The 22480-nt window shown below is 49.3% G+C and overlaps 1 protein-coding gene across 17 annotated transcripts in view; it reads left to right on the top strand.

The window, feature by feature from the left end:
• The window catches only part of TLE3 (TLE family member 3, transcriptional corepressor), a 48776-nt gene that overhangs the window by 9689 nt on the left and 16607 nt on the right, over positions 1–22480 (top strand). For 7 of the 17 annotated variants that reach the window (XM_009249971.4, XM_009249970.4, XM_009249969.4 and 4 more), the window contains 3 exons: positions 11138–11200; positions 12686–12790; positions 21094–21298. In XM_009249971.4, coding sequence (XP_009248246.2) covers positions 11138–11200; positions 12686–12790; positions 21094–21298 — 373 coding nt within the window. The remainder of the gene's footprint in view (positions 1–11137; positions 11201–12685; positions 12791–21093; positions 21299–22480) is intronic. The other 10 variants (XM_009249979.4, XM_002825611.6, XM_002825609.5 and 7 more) reach the window with 3 other exon arrangements.

The following is a 22480-nucleotide window of genomic DNA, read 5'->3' as shown; positions in this document are numbered from 1 at the left end:
ATCGGAGCTACCCTGAAAGCTTGGGGTGTGAAGATGACCTGTGTACTAGAGGGCTGTGTTCTCAAATTGGGGTGGGGGAATTGAGGCCTGTGCTGTGACAGGACTGTGAGTTCCATGAGGGACAGGACCATTCTGTATTTGTTTTCACTAAGGGTCCTGAACCCTGAGCAGTGCCTGGCTCATACTGGATACACAGTATGCATTTTGTGGGGACTCAAGGAAGGAAGGTAATATTCCAGCTCAGGGTTCTCTCTGACCCTGAATAGTGTTATGGACTCTTTGGGAAGGATAGAAGCTTTCTTAGTTTTCTGACAGAGGCCTGTAGGCTGCAAATGTTGTGATTGTAAAGGTGTCATGAACCTTTATTTAAAAGTGTCTTTAATGTATCTTAGGCATCTTTTTCTTTCATCTCACACTATGGACAGTTTAAGTGCAAAAGGGGAAGAAGGCAGGGTGGGCGTGCGAAGAGATAACTGGGAGGAAGAGATAACAAAGCGGAGATGGGGAAGAGACAAGTGCTGAGTGGGTGAATTGGTAAACTCGGCTTGCCATGCCTTGGCTGTTTGGGCATGGAGTTCCAGGTGTTGTGGCCTTATCTCATGAGCCTTTTAAGTTTGACTATTGTTCACAGCTCTTCTGCTGCTTTTTTTGTTTGTTAATTTTGAATGAAAACTACCGCAGGCCGATAGAAGTTTCTTTTTCATTTGCGCTGGAAGGCTGACCCTTTCCTCAAATGGAGACTCAAATGCAGAAGAGCTCTTCCCACTAGTGTTTTAGCACCGAATACCAAATGCAATTTGGGTACAGGAGAGGGCTGTCCCTTCCTGGTCAGCCATGAAGACTTGAGGTTTAGACTCCACCACCCTGCCAGCTATATGACCAAAAGGTTGGAGGAGGCGGCCTTTCACCCACTCCCCAAATCTTTCCCTTGGGCTAGCCCTCGACAGGTCTTTGCTGAGTTTGGATCAGAAACTGGTTAATTCTGATAATACTGGCAGGGGCATGCTTTGGAACCGGTGATGCTTTGTGATTTCTGCTGGGGAAAATGAGAAGAGGAAGGCAGTTCAGTGCAGACTAGTGGACAAGGGATGGGAGTCCATTCTAGCTCTCTGGTAGGGGTGAAGTACAAGAACTTCTATTAACCTTCCTGGCCTCTGTCCAGGAAGAAGTAGGACACTCAGAGGGCTCAGAAGCAGCAGGTGATGCCAGATGGTCTGGAGTGAGGGTCTAACTGGTCGGGTGGGATAGAGGAAGAAGGAGCAGGGGAGACAGAGGAAGTGAGCCTGTTGGCACTGATTGGTCAATAGGTCTTTAGCTTATCCTTAAACCCTTACCTGCTGCTTTTCCTAGAAGGAGGCCCCTTCCTCTGATCTCTCTCTCCAGTGAAGAAAGCTAAAGTCCAGTTTTTATTTTGCTTTGCCTAACAGCAGAAGTCCTGGGGAAAGACAGGAAGAATTGAGATTGATGGTACAATCCCTGTCTCCCATCCCTCAATCCCTGGGATTTCATACTTTATCCCAGAGAAATGGGGGCTCTCCATGAAGCCAGACTTGAAATGGGGGAGAAGCAGTCTGGTTTAGAGCTCAAAAGACGTGCCCCTCCCCTGCAGGGTCCTGCCGATGTTGGCCTGGTGTCGGTCTCCATGTCACCCAGTCCTTGTGTGTGGCACCCACAGGCCTGGCCTGCAGGAACTTGAGAAGTGTCTAGGTACCCCTTTCTTTTAGCCTTTTGGGTTTTCTCACTATTCTCTTACCTGGTTTTTTACCTTACTTCTCAAGAGACCCCTACCCAGCTCTTCCTCACTATCCATTTGCCCAGGGATATTGGACAAACTCCCTTCTTAAACTCCCAGGATGTTGAATGCCCATTGGGCCTACTGGGTGATGGGTGGGGTGGGTTCCCAACAAGCCAGTTTTTCTTGGCCAGTGGATTCCCTTTCTCCCTCAGAAGATCACAGGTTCTTGCCAGGTGATCCTGGAGAGTTAGGTGTAGAGCACCAGAAGCTGGGAGATTTGTCTTCGTGGCTAAGAGGTTGGCTTTGGAGTCAGACAAGTGTGGGTTTGAGTCCCAGATCAATTCCTGTTGGTGTGTGACTTTGAGCAGACTGACCTCTGTGATCTCAGTTTGCAGTGGAGATGATAATAACACCTGCCTGTTGTGGCAGTGCTGCCCAGTGGAACTTTCTTCAGTGATGGAAATGCTGTATGTCTGCATTCTTCAGTAAGGCAGCCACCAGCCACGTGTGGCTCTTAAGCACTTGAAATATGGCTACTGTGACTGAGGAACTGAGTTTGAAATTTAATTTTAATTAAATTTAGCTAGCCATGGGTGGCTGGTGGCTTCATAAATTGTACAGTTACAGTTATAGGGAGTGCCATGAAGGATGCATATAGCCTGCTTAACACAAAACCTTGCACATGGAAAGGCTGAAGCAAGGTATTCTCACAAGGGGACAGAGTCCCCAAATTGTCAAGGCCTCAGACATAGAGGACAAGATCCTTGGTGTTGCATATGTTGTAAGATTTCTCAGAGCCCTTTCCCATATGTGACTTGTTGGCTCTACAGTCCTGCAGTGTAGGCACCGTGGGCGCCACGCATCAGATAGCAGCACTGACGGTTAAAGAGGTTAAGTAACTTGCTAATTGTTGCACTGCGGACCAGTGGCCAGTTCAGAACTGGAAACCAGGCCTGCTTCCCTCGTGGACCTCAGTGATCTTTATCCATAGGCCATATCAAGATGAGGTCTTCTGTGGTCTTCCCACATGTCCACCCCCAGACCACCGTACTACAGGCATCGATTCCAGTGCTGGGAAGAAACCAGATGAAACCTTTAAGAATTCAGTAAAACATGAGCGTCAGCCACATGTGGATCAGGGATTCCCACCCTGGGCGCTGCTTACATTTGGGGCTGGATAATTTTTTGTGGTGGGGTTGTACTCTGTGTTTGGGATGTTTAACAGCATTTCTAATCTCTACCCACTAGTTGTTGTTATCAGTGCCCAAGTTGTAGCATCCAAAAATGTCTCTAGACATTGCCAGAATCCCTTGGGGGAAACAATTACTATTGGTTGAGAGGCCTTGTTATAGAGGAAGGAGTCTGGCTCTAACCTGGGAGATTTGCTTACCACCTGGTCTTCCTGTGTGACAGCTTCTTGCCCTCTCTGGGCCTCATTTGACTCATCTGTAAAATGAGAGGTCAAATGGTGTGGCTTGAGAGGAGGTCAGTTTGAGAAGGAGCATATCATATAAAATAAGTTTCTAAATGACTGATCTTGATTTTCATAGCCTAAGAAATGCCATCACTCCTGCCTTCCTTATTTGGAGAAAGAAGACCCTCTAACCCTTTTTATTTTAATTTACGGAAGAGGTATGCTCTTTGGTTGTGAATAAGATGGTAGGTAGATAGAATGGGGCTCTGTCTCTGCCCCTCACCTTATTCTTCCCTCATGCCACTTGGGTTTTTCAAAGAGTCCCTGCCCTTAAAAAGTCCTAGCTAGCATTTCATTTGTAGTGCTGACCTGATGGGGGGAGACCCCCAAAATTTAATGAGCTGTCTCTGCAAGGGTAATATGACTTTTACAGCCTGTTGAGGGGCAAGGGGAGATTTGCATAATGTTCCAAGGGGGATTAGGTGGCTGGGGGTTGCCATGGCAACCCCACAGGGATGAATTGAGAATTTTTCCTCCTGGCAGGAGTTGGCCAGTGGAGTCTGGGAAGGTGGGGGAGGGGGCAGGGGGTTATCTGAGGGGAGGGAGGAGGGAGAAGGAGAGAGGGAAGGGTGGGGGTGGTGTGCCTGGGATGAATGGGCAGTGTTGGGGGAAGGTGTAATCTGAAAAAGCACTCCCTGTTCTGTCTGTACAAGCAAGCTCTTTGAGAGCCATCTCCCCCTACAAGTAGGGGTGGGAGGCAAGCAGAGTTTAGTGTGTTTGGGAACCAAGAAATTAAAGTGAACAAATATTTAAAGATTATTGGATCTTGTTAACAGGAAGCCCGGTAGATGGAAGCTGGAAGTCTGAGGAATGAAACTCTTAGAGTCCTAAAGCCAGGAGGGACTTGAGCTGTCATCTGGGCCCTGTGATGTCTGCCTCCAAGTCTCTGTTGGGTCTCCATGGAATGCTCCCAAGGGCAGGGCACTCACACAGCACCTAATTCATTTTTGAGAGCTCCGATTATTACACTGGACTCAGATTGGACTTCTTTATTCAGAAACTGAGGCCCAAGTGCAGGGTGGATCTGGGCTAGGAATGCAGGACTCTAGACTGTATGTTGCCACCTGTTTCCGGGGTTGGGTTGCCTGGATGCATGCTAGCTTGGCCTAACTATCCCCAGTTCCCTTACACTGTAGACCCCTGGAAGAAAAGGGGAGGTGGGATTCCTTTCAGGGAAGTGTGCAGAAGGGTCATCCCAACCCCAGCAACCCCAGAGTCCCTTGCCGTTGATTGGTCGTAGCTGGGGAAGGGTGAGTGTGTTTCCTCCTCCCTGCCCTGGTTCCTCACTGTCATCCTCACCCGCCTGTGAAGGGCACAGGGGCTGGTGCCCAGAGTGTCCTCACAGGCCGGCTCAGGCCAGCATCCCCTTCCCTCCCCCAGGAGACAGATCCTCAGGGTCATGCTGAGGGGGCTGGGCCTTTCTTGTACCAAGTCCTCCCAGCATAAAGAATTCAGCAGGCTTCCTCGGAGGGCATAAATATTTAATGGCGTTGTAGTTATATATAATTTGATCAATATGTCAGTGCTAAAAGGGCCTTTAAGAAGGCTCACCTGTCATTGAGTGATCTGTGATGTGAACCTTCACCAGCCCCTCCAGTAGCGGGAGGGGCTACATTTCCCAAGGCTGCTGCATGGATCATTTGTTGACCCTCCTCCCCTTCTTATATTGTAGCACTGCTTTCCCTCAGAGCTCATGGCGTGGATGGAACAGGGCCTGAGAACCCCACCCCAGCTTTTGTTGGCTGTTCCCCGGCCCCCCCATGGATTTCTTCCTCTGTTGATAAAGCACCCACTTGCTTTATTTCAGTGTTCTTTGAGCTCGGCCTAAGGAGAAACTACCTGGCAAGGAATATCCTCTTTTAGTCAAATCATTGAGGGGCTATCCATTTAGTGTTGCCTAGGAAATGCAATGGGATATTTTAAGTTAAAATTGCCCAGACGTGGTATTCTGAATCTGGGTGATTGGCGCCTGGCTGCTGGGAGGCTGCTGGGAAGGTTGGGGCCAGGGCCACCTCTTTCTGCACAGCCTCCCACCCCAGCCTTTCCCTGCAGCTCTGGGATTTAAATCAAGATGAAGCAGACTCTCTTCAAACTCCAAGGACTCAGTCAGAGAAGTAGGTAAAACCTGATTAAAATTTAAGAACCTCAGAGCTGACTGAGACGACACCCCTAAACACACACATTTTCTAGAGGAGTAACCTGAGACCCAGAGGCCTGCTGCGATGAAAATCGTCACTTCCTCATGGCTTTGCAATGTAACTCACCTTTCAAATGGGCAGGTCCCTTGCTCATCTCATCTTTCACACACATCTGCAAACAGTCTCCAGACTCACAGTACCGTGCTCTTTGCATGACACTGCCCTGATTTTCCGAAGAAGAAATCCTCATTTCACAAAGGTAACTAGAAGCCTAGTAGCATGGGATGGCCGCTTGCCTGTCTAACAGACGTGGAATTACTTCCCGCTGAATGCAACAACTTGGAAAACCCTGACCTGGTTGTCTTAGCCTCACCAACCAGTCTTCCCTTTTGAATCACAGAAACTGCACAGTAGGGGCTTGACACTTAGAAATATGATATCATTGTTCTTGCCTAGAGGCTTTTCCACAGTGAAGCGCAGTTTTGCTGATGGACAGATTTGAATGGCTCGTGCTCTGAAGACTGGTCCTTGGGACCCAGCCCAGGTCAGCCAGCTGCCCAGCCACCAGCCGGCATCCATCCACATCTCAAGGTGGCTTGGCTCTTCTCTGCTGGTCTTTTGTAAATTCATGTGATGCTCTGTTTTATGGATCTTTATGGAGGAAATGATAAGCTGCACAGCAATTCGGGAATATTTAGTGTTCTAAAACTCTAAATTAGGGCTCCTGGATCTTATACGTTATCTAGTTAATCCCTTCATTTTGCAGACAACGAAATTAATGCCTAGAGAAGGGAAGTGATTTGCCCAAAGCCGCACAACTAAATGGAGGCAGAATTGGAGGTAGAAGCCAGCTCATCTCTGCGTGGCATTGGAGCATAACACACTCTTTAAAGGGGCAGTTTTCTCTTCTCCTTGCCTTTATTTGGCTGAGGTTAAAAGGAATTGTGCATTCAGAGTCCACAGGTACACACGACAGGGCAGTTTAAAACTAACTAGCAGACAGACTGTCTGGTGGAAGTAGCTCTCGACGATGTGTTGAGCACAGTCACCTAAATTAAAAATAAGAGCAAGGACTGGCTGGGTGCTGCAAGCCCAGGAGCAGGAGGTTGCTGGCGGGTACAGATCAAGAGCAGGCTCCATCTGCCTTAATTTAGTGTCTTGGGTCAAGGGCCAAGGATGTTCTGAAGTAGCAGCAGACGTGAATACTAGACTGTGGTTAGAGAAATAGACTTTTAGAATGCTCAAGTACCCTCGGTTTACAGCAAGATGTTCAGAGGTCCTGCTTTAATGAGGAGATGATCATGCAAATGGGAGCTACTAAGGCGCATGGAACAGATTGCTGTTTGGGAAATTACACTTGCTCCCCACTATCTTGTTTTCTGTCATTTATTTGCCTAACAATCTCGACAGAGATGCAGGGCAGATGTTACTCCCAGCGCCCAGTTGGTAGTGCAGATTCCAAATGTAGCAGGACCTCTGTCCCCATTTCTCTGAACTGCTTCTCTGTCTGTATCTAGTAGATTAGTTCCTTCTGAGGAACAATGTTTTTCCACCAACAAAGCGCCTGCTTTGAACCATACTTGAAAAGAAACTTTCAAAGGCAGCATCAGCCTCCCTGAACACCTTTTCCAAAGTGCTTTCCAAAGGGAGCCGTCTTCTCACCGCCCACCACCTCTCAGGTTCGCTTCTGAAGACCTGACTCAAAAGCAGTGGCTTTGTGGGACCGAGACGGAGGGAAGGATGGAGGTTGGCCTCTGGAAACTACAGCCACCTTATTGATAATGGATTGCGCCAAGTTGCCAAAAGGAGTTTTCCAACATATGATCGAGTTCCAGTTTGTGATTTGTGATCTGTCCCAATTGTTGAAGTCACACTTGATTTTTTTTTTTTTTCCTTTTTTGGAACTGATGTTTAGAGCTTGTTTGAGTTGGATCCAATGCTGTTTTAACAGCTGTTCTAATCAGAAGTGCTGTCAATTATTAACCTTAATGGTGGTTTTTCTTTCAAAAATATTTCTCTAAGCTCTCTTGAAATGTCAAAATTCGGCTTCTTGGTAGGAAGTCGTTTAGTGAAGTCACTTAATGGCTGGGCATCAGTTTCCCCATCTGAAAAGTGGAGATGTTGACAAGCGCCTTCTCCGCGGGGTTATTGTGGATGCACACATGGTGAGTTGGGTGGGCGATATCAGCGGTCATTACTGTTGTTAGGAGGGCTTCTGTTAAGCCAGCTTTCCCCTCCCCCAAGCGCCACCCTCCAAAAAATGAACATTTCTTTAAAATGTTGAGCGAACAGCTTTCCTGTTCATGCTTTGACTCTGCAGAGTGCAAGCAGCCCATTCTCAGGATTGGGCAGCCTTTGTAGAGATGGGGGAGGCCCAATCCCTGCTTCCACTTTGTGGGGAGACCCCAAGAGGGTACTAGCAGATGATGGCACAGTGACAGCTGGGAGGGATGGGATGTGCTTGCTTCATGTCCCTTTCCCAGGGGAGGGGCTGGGTTTACATTGGGAGAACTTTTACCGTGAACCAGGAGGTTCTCCCAACATAAGCCCAGCCCCTCCCCTCTGCCTGCCTCAACCCTACACAGTCCTGTCTGGTGACATGCCAAAGTCCTTCCTGCTATGCAGAGAGGCCTTTCTTCGTCGAATGTGGGCCTCAGGAAAGACAGGCTGAATGCCACTACCCCAGGCTTGTGGAAGGTTCTGTATCTGTGTGGCATTGTTGTGATAGCCCTCAGTTGATGCTTGTTTGTGGTGTTGGGAGGCAGGAACTACTTTAGGAGGACAGAGGGGTGAGAATGAGAGAGAACTTGCCCTGAGCCACCCAGCTGTGGTCACCTGGTGGCCCGGATGGCTACATAAATCCTGGGAGATCCCTTGTCCTCATAATCAGAGTGAGCTGGGCTCCGGACCAGCCCTATGGGAAGATCCTGTCTGTGGGAAGCCTTTGGCCACGTGTTTGCTGAAGGGTGTGGGGAAGGGCAAGGTCAGCTACTTTTCTTTTTTGTCAACTCCCAAGACCCTGACCCTTGGCCTGTTTGCCAGTGGAAGGAGGCCATAGCCAGAACCCTTTTATAATCACCCTGCTCCGCCTGCTCTCCCAGAGACTGTGAGAGTTAATAGTTGCTGAGGAGGCCAGAGTGACTGGGGATGTTCTGACCTTGCCCCTGCCTTCCTGGCCGTGGGGAGGAGCAGTGGCCAGGGACCCATCTAGGTGGCTTGCGATTGGCCTGGCTTGGAGGTGCCACCCCACCCCGTCGGTGAAGAGCTTGGGCCACTGGCCACCAAGTGTATGTCAACACTCCATCCACCACAGCCCCTCCCACAGATGCTGCCCATGCTGGGGCAGGCCCAGATCCACAGCCAGGGGTCACTGCAATATGAAGTCTCAATAAATGCAGAGATGCCAGTGATACTATTCTTTGGGCCAGACATTTACGGAGCACCTACTGTGTGCCAGACACTGGTCTATCGTTGTTTAAGATAACAGGCCTTGGACCAGTGAGCTTCCTAAACAGTAAGGTTGGTTTCTTTTGTTGATTTTTGTTTGCTTTTTGTTTTTACATATCTTTCTATTCTTATTTGGTACATGAACTCAAAGGTGAGCAAACTTGTTACTCTGCAGGTTTGGAGTGAGGTGCAGCCTATGCTTGTTTCTAGAACTCCTGCCCTATCCAACCCGGACTTTTTTGCTTCATTCCCCGTTCCTACTGTCAGTTGATTTAGGCGAGGAAAAAATAAGCAGAGTGAGGAAGGACTCTGTTTGGGAGAGCTCTTCCCACTTAACTAGATTAACAATTTATATAATGATTATTTAGTAATCCTCCTGGGTTCCTTAGAGTATGAATGACGGGTGTCTAGTGGGTGGAGAAGCCAGGGATGCTGTTAAAAGCCCTACAGTGCACAGAACGGGCTCTACACAGCAGTGAATTATCTGACCTCAGATGTCAATAGCATGGTGTTTGAGAAACCCTGATGTATGGTGTCCTGGCTAGAGTGCCCCACACGTGTGTCAATGTGGAGTCCCAGTGGGTCTGAGCTGGGCAGTTTGGAAGTGGGGGCCATTGTTGACACAGTTGGCCTGGGATATGAGTGACAGTCCTTTATAACAGGAATTGTCTCTCCCCAAATGCCAACAGTGGTGCTGGCTGGGAAACACTGACTCTGTTCCTGAGGAGCTAGAGTGTTCTAAGCAGAAAGCTGACAGCAGTGATTCCTGATCCTCTCCCTGCCAGGAACCCCCACTGTAGCGGACAGGCTCTGTAGGTTGGCGAGCCCTTCCACTGTGGCTGGCAGCCCAGGACACAGGCCTATAAAAACCCATAAGGCTCTTTAGTTGATGGCCTGCCTTTCCACAAACCAGAGGCGTCCTCTTTAGTGGCCAAGGGTGGAGGGGGTGGAGGGTGTTAGCCCCAGGAATTCTCCCGAGGTCCAGGGTCTATTTATGCGCCTTCAGATTGTTTTTATTTTAAGTGCACAAGGATTTCTCATCCAGAATCATTTGACATGCAGATGATCACAGATTTTTAAAGGCTGTTGTCATGGTTTTGTCTCTGAAAGATTGCTATGCGCTGATGAAAGCTTTGAAGCCAGCTTTGGGACCTCAGTCCTGGCGGGCTCAGGATTCAGAATGAGATAAGAAACGCAATTCTGAGAGTCTGAGAGTCGTCTGTCAATGGTTCTAGGCCTTTCTATCTGGACTCAGTTAACCCTTATAGCACCACTCTTGATCTGAGATCTAAAGTTTACATAGGATGCTGGTAGAAACTGTTGACTTTCTAAATGCAGTCTTTTCTAGGGTGTTGGGAGATGAGGCAGAGAATTGATCTACCTTTCTAAGATTGACTTCTGTGAGGGATTAGGGATCGAATGAATTACATCTTTGAGCAGCTTCTTAGACAAGGCAATGTTATATCCTAAAAAATGAAGTGTTGGCTGGGCATGATGGCTCATGTCTGTAGTCCCAGCTCTTTGGGAGGCCAAGGTGGGCAGATCACTTGAGCCCAGGAGTTTGAAACCAGCCTGGACAACGTGGCGAAACCCAGTCTCTACAAAAATACAAAAATTAGCTGGGCATGGCAGTGAACCTATAGTCCCAGATATTTGGGAGGCTGAGGCAGGAGAATCACCTGAGCCCAGGAAGTCGAGGCTGCAGTGAGCCAAAATCATACCACTGCACACCAGCCTGGGTGACAGTGAGACCCTGTCTCAATGGGAAAAAAAAAAGAAAGAAAGAAGGCTTAATGGTAGGATTTTAGCCTGGTAGCATATATATGGGGGAGGGATTGATCTTGGTGAGGGAGAGGCTAGTCCCAGGGAACCCTTTGCCACATAGGACCACTTATCAGCTTTGTCCCATTTATCTGAGAGCTCGTGTCCTGTTGGCACTGGGCACCAGTGGGCAGAGCAATTCCTCTCTCACTAAACTGTGTTTCACTCTTACAATGGGTTTTGCTGGGTTGTTGGGGGTGATTTTCATTTCGTTTTGCTTTAATTAGGGATTCCATCCAGAGGATGCAAACTATATTCTGAACCAGACACGCAGACCACCTCTGATGGAAATTGGATCTCCCTAAAATGTAGGCAGCCGGGCTGCGAGGGAGTTGAAAGAGATTTCTTCATGCTGTGGATTTAGCTAGAGCCTCCTGGCAGGAGGCTGACTGAGGGCAGAAAGGATGGAGCCCTGTGGAGAGGGGCTGTGGTTTGGGGGGAGTTTGCATTTCCATTTGTCTGTGACATTTCAGTGACTTGATTTATTTGCCTGAGCTTCATGTGGTCTCCTTGCCTTTGCAGACAGAGATTGCGAAGAGACTGAACACAATCTTAGCACAGATCATGCCTTTCCTGTCACAAGAGGTAAGACCTTCTTTTATTATTTCTTCCTTTTCTTTCCAAATCAGCCCAGTGGCTGGTGGGGTCTCACTGGAGCCTGAGCCCCAGCCCCAGACCCAGCCTCAGCCCCTGTCCATTCATACTGACTGAGCTGATAACCTGGAGATTTCCAGAGCCTTCTCCGGCCAGTCTGGAGGCAGGGGGCCATATCAGAGGGACCATTTGCTCCTTCTTCTGGTAGAATTGTTTCTCTGCCATCGCCTGAGTCCAGAGATGGGGGTTCTGGCATGCAGCCTAACCATCGGTGGGCAGTGGGTGCCTCTTTCCCATCCAAACTAGCATCCCCAGCCCAAAGGGGACCTCAGTTCCTGGTACAGAGTGCCCTTGCTGGGAGCATGACCAGGTGGTCATGTCACCTTCTAAGCCTACCTTCCAAGGGACCTCCATTTGGGACAGCAGCTGGACCAGTGGGTGATTTGAGATAAATGCCTACAAAGAAGCCCCCTGGTGCCGACCAGACAGACGGGCCGACTTTAGTGGGCTCTGTTTCTGTCCTCTGATTTAACTCCAGCCAGGGCAGGCCCTGCCCTCTACTCCACTCAGTGGCTGGGACCATGTCAGCTCCCTCACGGATTCCTAATGGTGACCAGTAAATGATTGAATTAATATATGAGAATCAGATATGGCAATGCCCTCGGAGCTTGCAGCCCACTAGGAGAGAAAGCTGTGTATGTGGCTGGTACTACCTCAAGGCCAAAGGGAATTAATGCAACCACTTTTTAAAATAGACTTTATCTTTTTAAGAGCAGTTTTAGGTTGACAGAGATTTCCCATATCCTCCCCACTATCAACATCCTCACCAGAGTGGTACATTTGTTGAAACTGATGAATCCATATTGACACATCATCACTCAAAGTCTGTAGTTTACATTAGGGTTCATTTTACCACTTTTTCTTTCTGTATCTGTTTATCTGGAAACATACTTTGTTTTCTCTCTATTTAGACAGGTATGGATAAGGTATATGTAGACATACTTTTCCCCCAAATCCTTTGACTGTAAATTGCAGATATCCTGACAATTCACCACTAACTACTATAACTGCATCTCCTAAAAACGGATACCATCCTTCATGATTACAGTATTGTTACCATGCTTAGAGAATTAATAATCATCGTGTAATATCATCTGTTATCCAGCTCATACGCAAATTGCATGGAAAAATTTGTGTGTGTGTGGTTGACTAATAGCCATCTTTTGGCATGCATCTTTATTTTAGAACTTAAAAGGAAGTTTCAATTACAAAACTAATACATGCTCATTGAAAAAGGTCTAAAGGAGAAAGTAAAATCGCCTGTCACCCTCCCCGCTACTTGTGTCCTGTGCCTGTTCAGTGGGGCTCCTCTGTCTGCTCTGGACCTCTCTGAGAGGCCCTGCCAGTGCTGCACAGCCCGTGACCTCCTCTGTCCAGGAGAGTGGCTGCATCTAACGCACACCCTCTTCCCTCTAGCACCAGCAGCAGGTGGCGCAGGCAGTGGAGCGCGCCAAGCAGGTCACCATGACGGAGCTGAACGCCATCATCGGGGTACGTGGACTCCCCAATCTGCCTCTTACCGTGTGTATAGCCCTTTTATTCCTCTCATTTATCATAACCAGAGATTGACCCTGACCTTAGCTGGCCTCAAAGAATGGCGGCCGCAGAGCTCCGGCTTCTACAAGCACCCCAAGGGCTTGGACCCATGTAGGGCTGTTTCCCCCTTGGCTCCCAGTTGCCTCCTAGTCCTCAAACTAAAGGGGAGCCAGACACGCCTCAAATCCACCTCTTCAGCCATCTGCCTCATCTTCTACTGGCTTTTGGTGTCCTTGCCATTGAGGAGGGTGGGGGCCTAGGGTCACCTTCAAGGCCAGGCCAACTGGCCATTACCTGGCCACCTCCTCACACTTACCCCGGGGCCTGTCTGCCTCCTCCCTGGCAGAAGTCTGCCCTTCTTTGGCCACCTGGGATCAGAACAGTCTCTGCTGTACTGTTGATGTGCATCGTGCTGTGGAATTTGGGTTTACGTCTTGCTGTCCCATGCGCGAAGCTGCCTGGCTGAGCATTCATCATGTATGCTTGTGAACTCCAGCTGGGGAGCCGAGACTGGTTTTCCTGACTTTCTAGAAGTCCCATCTCCCCTTTACACAGGAAGACATACCCAAGAGTGCTCTGTGAGGCCCACTTCCGGACTGGCCCCTTAGTGGAAAGGGGAAGCTGGGTCTACCTGGCTTATATCTTTAATGCATTTCTTAGGTTCAAGTGGCATCTTTCTCCTGCTTGCTGCTTTGGTGTGAGGCTAGTGACATTTAAGATAAGCACCTGAGGAAGAAGAGTCTTTCTAGTGTGACTTTGGGCAAGGCTCTTACCCTTGGGGTGTACCTGTCCATCTTTCATCTCTGAAATGAAGGGGGTGGACGGGATCACTGCTTCCCAGTCCACAGAGGAGCTTCTGGACGGTACAGATTCAGGGGCACTTGCCCCAGAGGTCTTTTCCATAGGACTGGGGTTGGGACTGGAAATCTGTGTTCCTAACGATTTCTAGATCATTGTGAAGTGTAGATAGGCTTGGGAAGCAGTAGACTGATTCAACTCTAACATTCTGGGAACCTGGTTGGTCTTCTTTCCTCTTTCTGTTCTCATGGGAAGTCATTATTTCAAGGTGGAACTGAAGGCCCCAGAATTTTCCTCTGCTTGGTGGGATACATGATGACTCTTGACTTTTCTGCCTGGGGCAGAAACCTGGAGGTCTGTGTTTTAGTCATGGTTCTTCCCCCATGTGACCTTTGGCAAGTCCCTTCTCTTCCTTGGGCCTCAGTTCCTTTATCTGTAAAGGGAGAACGTACACCGGCTCATCTCTTTGGGCACTCCTGACTCCTACCAGGAATGCTGGGAGGCTGGAATCACAGAATGACGCTTACGGACACCAGCCCTTCCATCATGCCGTCAGGACCCGTGATGGTTGCAGAGTCCTTTGATGAAGGCAGCCCAGTGGGTTTGTCCTTCTGGGCTGAGCCCATAGGGACACTTCTCAGTGCTGCTTGGGCGGGTGGGGGATGCAAGCATTGGCCTGGTTTGAATCCTGGCCTACTGTGTGGAATGGACAGAGAGGAGTCTTGAAACTGGAACGTGAAGAAGTGTTCAGTGCTGGAAGGCAGCACCCCAAGAGGGGAAATCATGATATTTTAATGTTTGAAGTATCATCAGAGATCATCTAGCCCAGGGATCGTCAACCTGACACTGTTGAAATTTGGGTCCAGATCATTCTTTGCCATCCTGTGCATTGTGGGATGTTCAGCAGCATCCTTGGCCTGTAGCCACTAGATGCCAATAACACCCCGACACTCGTGACACCCCAAAACATCTCTAGACGTTGCCAGATATTCGTAGAAGGCAAAATGGCCCTTGGTTAAGACCTCTGATCTAGCTCAATGCCCTTGTTTTACAGAGAGGGGAAGTGATTATGATGTTTAGGAGCAAAGCCAGGCCAGAGGCCCAGGTGGCTGACTCACAGCCCAGGGCTCTTCCCCTGGCCCTGGTGCAGCCCTGGAGGGTGGCCTGTGTCATCTGTCTCAGTGACCAGCTCTCAGCTTGGTGGTGGTTCTGCTAGTGGTAGCAGGGGGCTGCAGGGGTGGGACATACCTTGTGAATTCTGTTTTCTGACATTTCTCCTCTTCCAGCTCCTCACCCCATCCCCTTTCAACCATCTTCTTGAGGTTTCCAGGCCAACTCCTCCTAGCCCTGCGGTGGCCACAGCAGGGTCCCCTCTCCCCCTCTGCCTCCCTCTTTGGAATTAAAATCTTCTTATGAAAATAATTTTTTTTAAGTTTTAAGAAAGGAGCAAAATTGGGGGAGAAGCACTGCTTGGATTAGCTGTACTTCCTTTAAGTAGTGTTTAGGAAGCTACAAGTTAGGTTGAGGCAGCTCGAGGCAGACATTGGAATTCAATTAAAGCCAACGAGTGGGGCCTGTGACCCCCATTTTCAAGGTAATTGCTTCTCCAGCTCCGAGTGAATGCAGCCATTGCCCTGTCATTAAGCAGGCAGCCGTCTAATCACTGCGCCTGACAGAGCCTCACAAGGCAGGAATTACGGACAGCCGAGGTGTGCTCGCGCTGGGGAGCCGTGCTTGACTGCACTGCAGTGAAGGAGGCCGCTAATCTAGTCAGGGCGTTCTTTATCTCCTGCTCGAGGAGAGCAGAGAGTGAGCCTGCAGGTGAGCTGCCTCTGGGAAGCGAGGTGAAGAAGGATAACGGGGTGCAGAGCCATGGGCTGAGCAAAAGGGCGGGCATCCTGGCCCCAGCAGGAAAGGGCAGGAGAGAGAGGGTCCCAAGAGGCTCTTGGCAGCTTTCAGTGGCTACCCCCACTGCACTGTTGGATTTGCTGCTCTGGAAGGAGACACAGCCTGGCACCCTGGTCTTGGACTTAGAGGAGGGCTTTGGGCAAGTCACTTTGTTCCTCCAGGCCTCAGTTTCTCCATCTGCCCTAATTGTTGAGTGGCTTTCTTGCTCACTGGAGTTGAAAGATTCTGAGGTCGTGGCTCAGCTCAACTCAAAGAGAAATCAGATACCTCCAGCATTGGCAGGAAGGTAGCTAGTGGCATATTTATCATGAGGATTAGAGTATTCCTGGGGTCTTCCTTCCTGGTGAGAAAGGGCAGGATCCAAGGTCAGGATGGTGTGTGTGAAAAGGGGAAGGAAAGACAGATAGAGGGAACCAGGCTCTCGAGCCAAGCCTACCCACTCCCCTGCTGGATGGACCACAGGGAACTCAAGTGTCTACCAAGGGAAGAGAGGTGGAAGATTGTCTCTCTTCCAGCTGGGGCCTGGCAAGACTTGGTTACAGTAGCCCTGTTTCTGTTACATGCTTCTTGGATCAAATTAACAGGAGGGGCTTTAGTAGGACAAGATTCCTGAGCACGAGGAGGGAAATTTGACACTTGGTCAGCAACCTGCAGAAGGCAGCATCTATATTTCCCAAGCAGATTTAAGACCCTGTGAGCCGATGTATCACCCATTTCTGGAACCCTCTTTTTACATTGCTGTATCATGGCCCAAGATCTTTGGACTGGAAAGTGGAGGAGGTCTCATCTGCTTACCTACTGACAATTTGGTCTTCATTCCCTTGGAAATTAACAGTAGGGGAAAAGTCACAGAGCATTGACTTGATTTTTTTTTTTTAAGTGGGAGGGAGGAGAGGAAGAGGGATGTTGTAGCTTGTCACAAAATACACAGGATATTTTGAAGCTATACCTAAGGCATTCACTCCAGGATGTGGATGAGCTGCATTCAGTTGACTGAATTTTGTATGAGGGAAAGGATGGCCGTGAGAATGTGCCTTAGGATCCGTCTTTCAGCCAGGCAGCCGTGGTGGAAGGAGGTAATGCTGAATTTGAGTCTGGGCTCTGGTTGCTGCTGGCTTCATGGAGCTGTTCAGCCTCCCGAGCCTGTTCGCCATCTCTGAAGTGGGGATCACAAGTGTTGTTGTGAGCACTAAAAGCTATTACCAACCCCAGAAGCTCAATGCGTGTGGAGCTATGGTGCCCCCTGAGTGATGTGAAAGAGAAGGAGCAGTCGGAGGCCTGGAGCTGTTCTCACTGTCCTTGGAGGGCAGGAAGTGTTCATTTTACGCAGTCAGGACCCTGTCTTTGACTCCTCTGGTGGGAGCCCTTGGCGGGTCTTGGCTCTGGAAATGCTTAAACAGCTTAACTAAGTTCAACCCAAATCGTGAACCTGAGAAATGCAGCATTAAATCACCTAGCGAAGGCCTAAGGCATGATGTGCGTAATCCAATTACACATACTCTGCAAGCAAGATCTTCCCTTCAACCTCTCCTGGAAGTGACCGCACCTTCTGAGCCAGGCCACGGGCGCTTATCACTTGTGTGGAGTACATGTTCGTTGTCCTATATGTGCTCTGGCAGGAAGTTCAAGGAGGGAAAAGTGAAAGCCCATGCATGGGCTTGGTTCCAGGCTCCTAGCCCCTCTTTGGGATTAGGGATGCAGGAGGGAATTATTGACTTCCTTTCATACTGTGGACAGAGAAGTTCCCATATTGGAAGGAATGGTATAAGCTGGAGACAGGCGGTCTCTGACTGTGGAATTGATTCCATTTCTCTGCCATGGGGAAAGCTACCCAGTTGAAAACAGTATCAGCCTCCCACTCAGACATCACTGTGTTTGAGCACATTGTGCTCTGAAGCCAGCAGACGTGTTGCAGGGGATAGTAATACAGCCTGAGGATAGCTGTGCCTGCCTGCCTGCGGAGGTGCTGAGCTGTGATAGGAACAGGGGTCAGGTGGGGCCTTGCCCGCTGGCCCCCAGACCTGTCAGGGAAAAATCTTCGTTTCACGCTCTGTTGTACCCAAGATTGTTGTTAGCAGACCCTCTGTCCGACAAGCCCTGGCATCTGCTCTTGCACTGAGGAAGGAGCCTTGGAGGTTGGCTCTCCTGTCCCTGCTTCCCAGAGTCTGCTGGACCGGTCTTCGCTGTGCCTTCAAACCACCCCAAGGAGACCTCGAGGGAGTTTCTGGCTCTTTGCAGCAGGTTGCTTTTGCACTCAGGGATGAGGAATGCTTCAGTTTTGCATGGGAGATTCCTTTTCTCTTTTGCAAAGAGGACGCTCCTACCTGACAACACTAAGGCAGAAAACCAGCCTCTCAGCCTTGGAAGCTTAACAGCTTTGAAAGCCACTGTCCGCCAAACCGCCGCTGCTGCCTTTGTTCCAAGTTTCTGACGTTGGTTCACTGGTTCATGTTTTGGGCAAGCAGGACACCTCATGACCCCATTGATGCTTCCTGTCCCAACTAACTGTTCTAGCTGCATCTAATTGGGCCTTGGAAGGAAGGCATGGAGCTGGGAGGCGGTTGGCACCTGTGAACACCATTTCTCAGCCTCTTCATATACCTTTTCCAAAATTTTCACTAATTTACCCAGAAGACATGTACTGAGCAAACATGCCAGGCACTGTTAGAGGTGCTAGGATGGAGAAGACACAGTCTCTGTTTCTGGAACTCACAGGTTGCCAAGCAGTGCACAAAGGCAAAAGGAACAGTTTACACCTGGGATCTGTCCATTTGCTAAGATTGAGCACCTGCTCCATTTTTACCCATAGTCACACATGTGATCCTGGCACAACACAGAGAGGTCGGCTGACTTGTCCAAGGACTCATAGCTGATAAAGGGTAGAGCTGGAAGTCTGCCTTATTCTGCCTGGCTCCATTGTCTGTGCCATTAGAGCTCTTAGAACAGAGAAATCCATTCTGACCCGAGGTGGGAGGGCATTCAGAGGAGATGGCCTTTGAACTGGACAAAGCTGAGCCTAGAAGGTTGGGTAGGAGAAGAGACCTTTCCTGGTAAGATAAGAGTCAGGATGCGTGGCGCTATTCAACTCCATCTTTTCTTGGGTACAAATGTTCAGTGCACATTTTCTCTAGAAACAGACTTGTTCATGAAAGGAGTTAGCTGTGTCTGCAGGCCCAAAGCTACTTCTTTGAAGCCTTCCTTCCCCTCCTCTTCTTTGTCTCTTCCTCAAGGGATCTTATTGGCTCTGCACTATAAAATGTGGATTAAATACCTCAGCCCTTGCTTTCAGTGATTTTACTAAATAGTTATCACCAGCAGAATTAACAGGCCTACCAACAATTTGTCTAAACAAAGGGGCCCTACTGGAGACTCATTTTAAAACCAGGTATCCAGATAAAGTTGTATTGTCCAACCACACCAGGGAATACTAGGTAGCCATTAAAAAGGACAAGAAAATTTCTTCAGAACATTCCTAAATTAAAATCAAGCTGTATAGCAGTATGGTTCACAAGAGTCCATTTCTGTATAAATACATTTGAAATGTGTAGATTTTCATAAAGAAAAACCTAGGCAGATTTAACAGTAGAATCTTCCGAGGGTAGGATTGAAGGGTAATTAAAAAAACTTTTTAACGTCTACTTATTTTTAATATTTTCTTAAAATGAGCATGTATTAGTTTTGTAATAAGATATTAAAAATTACATTTTCTTAGAAAAAGTGGAGGAGCTCAGAGTAAGCGCCCTTCCTAAAGGAGCTGGAGTTTCTTAGCTGGGAGGGGTTGGATCTCCGCGTTGGACTCTGTGATGCTGGCTCCAGGGGCCCCCATAGCTTTGTGTCTGCCGTGGTGTCTCAGTGCAGATGTGGGGTCAGACCACCCTGGGACAGTGCCCATGAACTGCCTAGCAACAGACATCACAGAAGTGTTCTGACAGCTTTGAGCGACGGCCGCAGTGCCAGCCTTTCACCCAGAAGTGACAAAGGGAGCCCTCTGGGTCCAGGAGTGCCATGGCTTCTGTGGCTGCCGTTAACTTTGGGATGAGGCCAGGTGGGCAGTTTGCAGCGTAGCTGGGGGAGAGTAGGACCCTTTATCCGTAACCTGAAATGCTTACTGCCTCCTCCTGCCGGAGCCATGGGCCTTTTCACTGTGTTCTGTTACCTGTTTGCGGTTGCCAGAAAACCATCTCATATTGACAGGTGAGCTCCCTTAGTAAGGTGTGAGATCTAGAAGCTTCTCAGATCTATTCTCTATGGCACTCTCCACCAACCCCTCTTGCTTTGGGGATCTTCTTAGGAATGAACATTCTTTGGATGAGGGGCGGTGGTTGACAGATTTACTAGTGGTGGGATTTGGCCAATTACTAGCTACCTACTCCAGCCCCCTAAGCATCTATTAAATGGCCACAACCCCTCCCTTGCCAGGTGGTTGGAAGGTGCCCAGGCATTCATTCAGGCATTCAGTAAATGTTAGTTTTCTTCTCTTGTACTAGTTGAGAAGAAAGTTGTGTGCATAGGTGGATACCAGCATACCTAACTTCTCTTGCAGTAGTGGAGAAGAAGTTGGGTGGGGCAAAGGGAGAGGAAAGAGAAGCCCAAGCCCCTGAGGCTAGTGTTGAGTGGGGAAGTTGAGCCTCTGCAGCCAGGGCAGCAGAGTCCTTGACTGGGGAGGAGACAGGGAGAATTGCATTGTTGTTGATAATACTGACTAGCTGCATGGCAAGTTTTTAGAAGGGTTCAGGAATCCATTTTAAACTCTTTGTAAATGTTAGCTACTGCCATGAGGCTTAGTAGGTGTGTGCCATGAGCTGCTGCACACATTATCTTACAATAATCCTCTGGGGTCTGCTGCTTTCCCTCTTTACAGATAAGGAAATTTGAGGCTCCAGGACTTGAAGTAACCTGCCCCAGGCCACACAGCTAGGAAGTGCCAGAGCTGGGATTTCAATCCTGTTCTGTTTAGTTCCAAAGCCTCCACTCTTCCAGTTACCCCGTTTTCCACCACTGATGTCCGGTGACATTAGCTCTCATTCCACTGGCCCCCAGATCATCTGGCTCTGGGGCCTTTGCTGTGATGACCTGCCCTGCCCCTGCTCTGTAAGGCAGGCTTGGAGTTCCTAAGAAATAAGGAGCCTTCCCCAGAGTCCAGCCTCAGGGTGGAAGATGCTGGCAGCTAATGCTGAAGGCATGTACGCATGAGCAAACACTGCCAGGGCTGTGAGCTTAAAAATGGATCCCTCTCGACTCAGAGGGAACCCCATGACTTTGTGGTTTTTTAAATGCATGCATTATTTATCTCAGGCTTGGAAACAAACATTGAGAAATTCTTCGTGAAACTGGGGTGCGGGGGGTTGGGGGGTGCTTGAAGACATAAATCTTTACATTACAGTCTATTAACAGACTTCCTTCAGCGAGACATTCATGTGAACTGAGCTGGGGGCAAAGGTTTTGGGGGTGCTTCCCCCTGCCACCCACCCAATGAAGGAGCAAGAGGAATGGGAAGAGCCACTCCCTCCCTCCTTCCTGAGGTGGCCACGCCTCCCCTGCCCTCCCCAGCTCAGCTGTACTCACCACCGACTTCATTGCAGCAGCAGCAGCTCCAGGCGCAGCACCTCTCCCATGCCACACACGGCCCCCCGGTCCAGTTGCCACCCCACCCGTCAGGTCTCCAGCCTCCAGGAATCCCCCCAGTGACAGGGAGCAGCTCCGGGCTGCTGGCACTGGGCGCCCTGGGCAGCCAGGCCCATCTGACGGTGAAGGATGAGAAGAACCACCATGAACTCGACCACAGAGGTGCGGCTGGGCTGGGGCAGAGGGTGGGGCGGGGCAGGGGTGGGCATGGGTGCTCATAGGCCTCACAGTGAGTGGACCCAGCAAGTGCTGTCGCCCCAGGACCAGGAGTTACCAAGGATTTGGAGTCATCTGTTGATACCTGGTGCATGGAAGCCAGTGCCGTCCGCATCCCATGCCCGTTTTCCTACTCCTTGGTGTGGACCTGGTATTCTCTGTCCTGAAGACCCTGTCTGTTCATCTGGAGCTCGCTCCCATCTTCCTACAACACCCTTGCCTGTCCTTCAGGGGCCAGCCGCAGTCCACCCCTTCAGGATGCCTTCCTGGTCAGACTAGGGGCTTTTTCAGGTTCCTGTAAGAGTTTAAGAGTTGGGATGCCGAAGCTAAGTCCTTGTTACTGTCGTCTTACATTCTACCCCTGGAAAATGTCTTGTGCTCACCACGATCATTAGTTCCCTAGGACAGGTGCCAAGTTCTTGGGTGTTTTCCTTACATCTATGTCTCACCAATGCAGAAACCTGGGAAAGGTGCACAGTCAGTGCTCGGGTAAAGGTTTGTTAGCTGGCTGCCTGTAAGTGGGGGTAGTGCACACCCCAGCAAGAGATCACATTGACTTGGAGTCAGAACTTGTTCTCTGACCCTCTCTGCAGCCCCTACCATGAGGACCCAGGAAGCTGCACCGAGCTTGGCCTCAGGAGTGGTTCATTGGATCAGAAAAGAGAAACGCCTGGCTCCCTGGGAGGCCCTTTTCAAAAATTGGTGCCAAATGCACTCTGCCCTTAGATACGGTATTTACTGGGGCACGTAGCCAACACCTTCTGAGCACTAGGGACCACCTAGGAATGTCACCATCCTGCCTTGGCCCAGGCCACAGGGTGGTAGCCAGTCCCCGGAACTGGAGGCTACATTTTTTTGTCTTATAGTGGGATGGTCCTTTTGGCAGAGGAAGAGGGGCCTCTCCGTAGCAGACAGGAGAATTGGGGAGCTAGTGCTTAGCTGGGCAAATTTTCAGAGGCTTCAGCTTTTAGGGGCATCCTGACAAAGAATCAGAGAATGGTGTTAATTTCTAAAACAAAATTAGAGAAACCACTGTTAAATTCCTTTTTTTTTTTTTTTAAACAATAAAGTTCTTAACTCCCAGGTCCTACTGGTATTTTATATGGCATGATCCTTCTCAAGCTTCTG

Source organism: Pongo abelii, chromosome 16, assembly GCF_028885655.2.
Source record: "Pongo abelii isolate AG06213 chromosome 16, NHGRI_mPonAbe1-v2.0_pri, whole genome shotgun sequence".
In the NCBI taxonomy this organism is placed as follows: Eukaryota; Metazoa; Chordata; class Mammalia; order Primates; family Hominidae; genus Pongo; species Pongo abelii.
The sequence above is the reverse complement of the archived record's forward strand: the minus strand, read 5'-3'. Positions and strand labels throughout refer to the sequence as shown.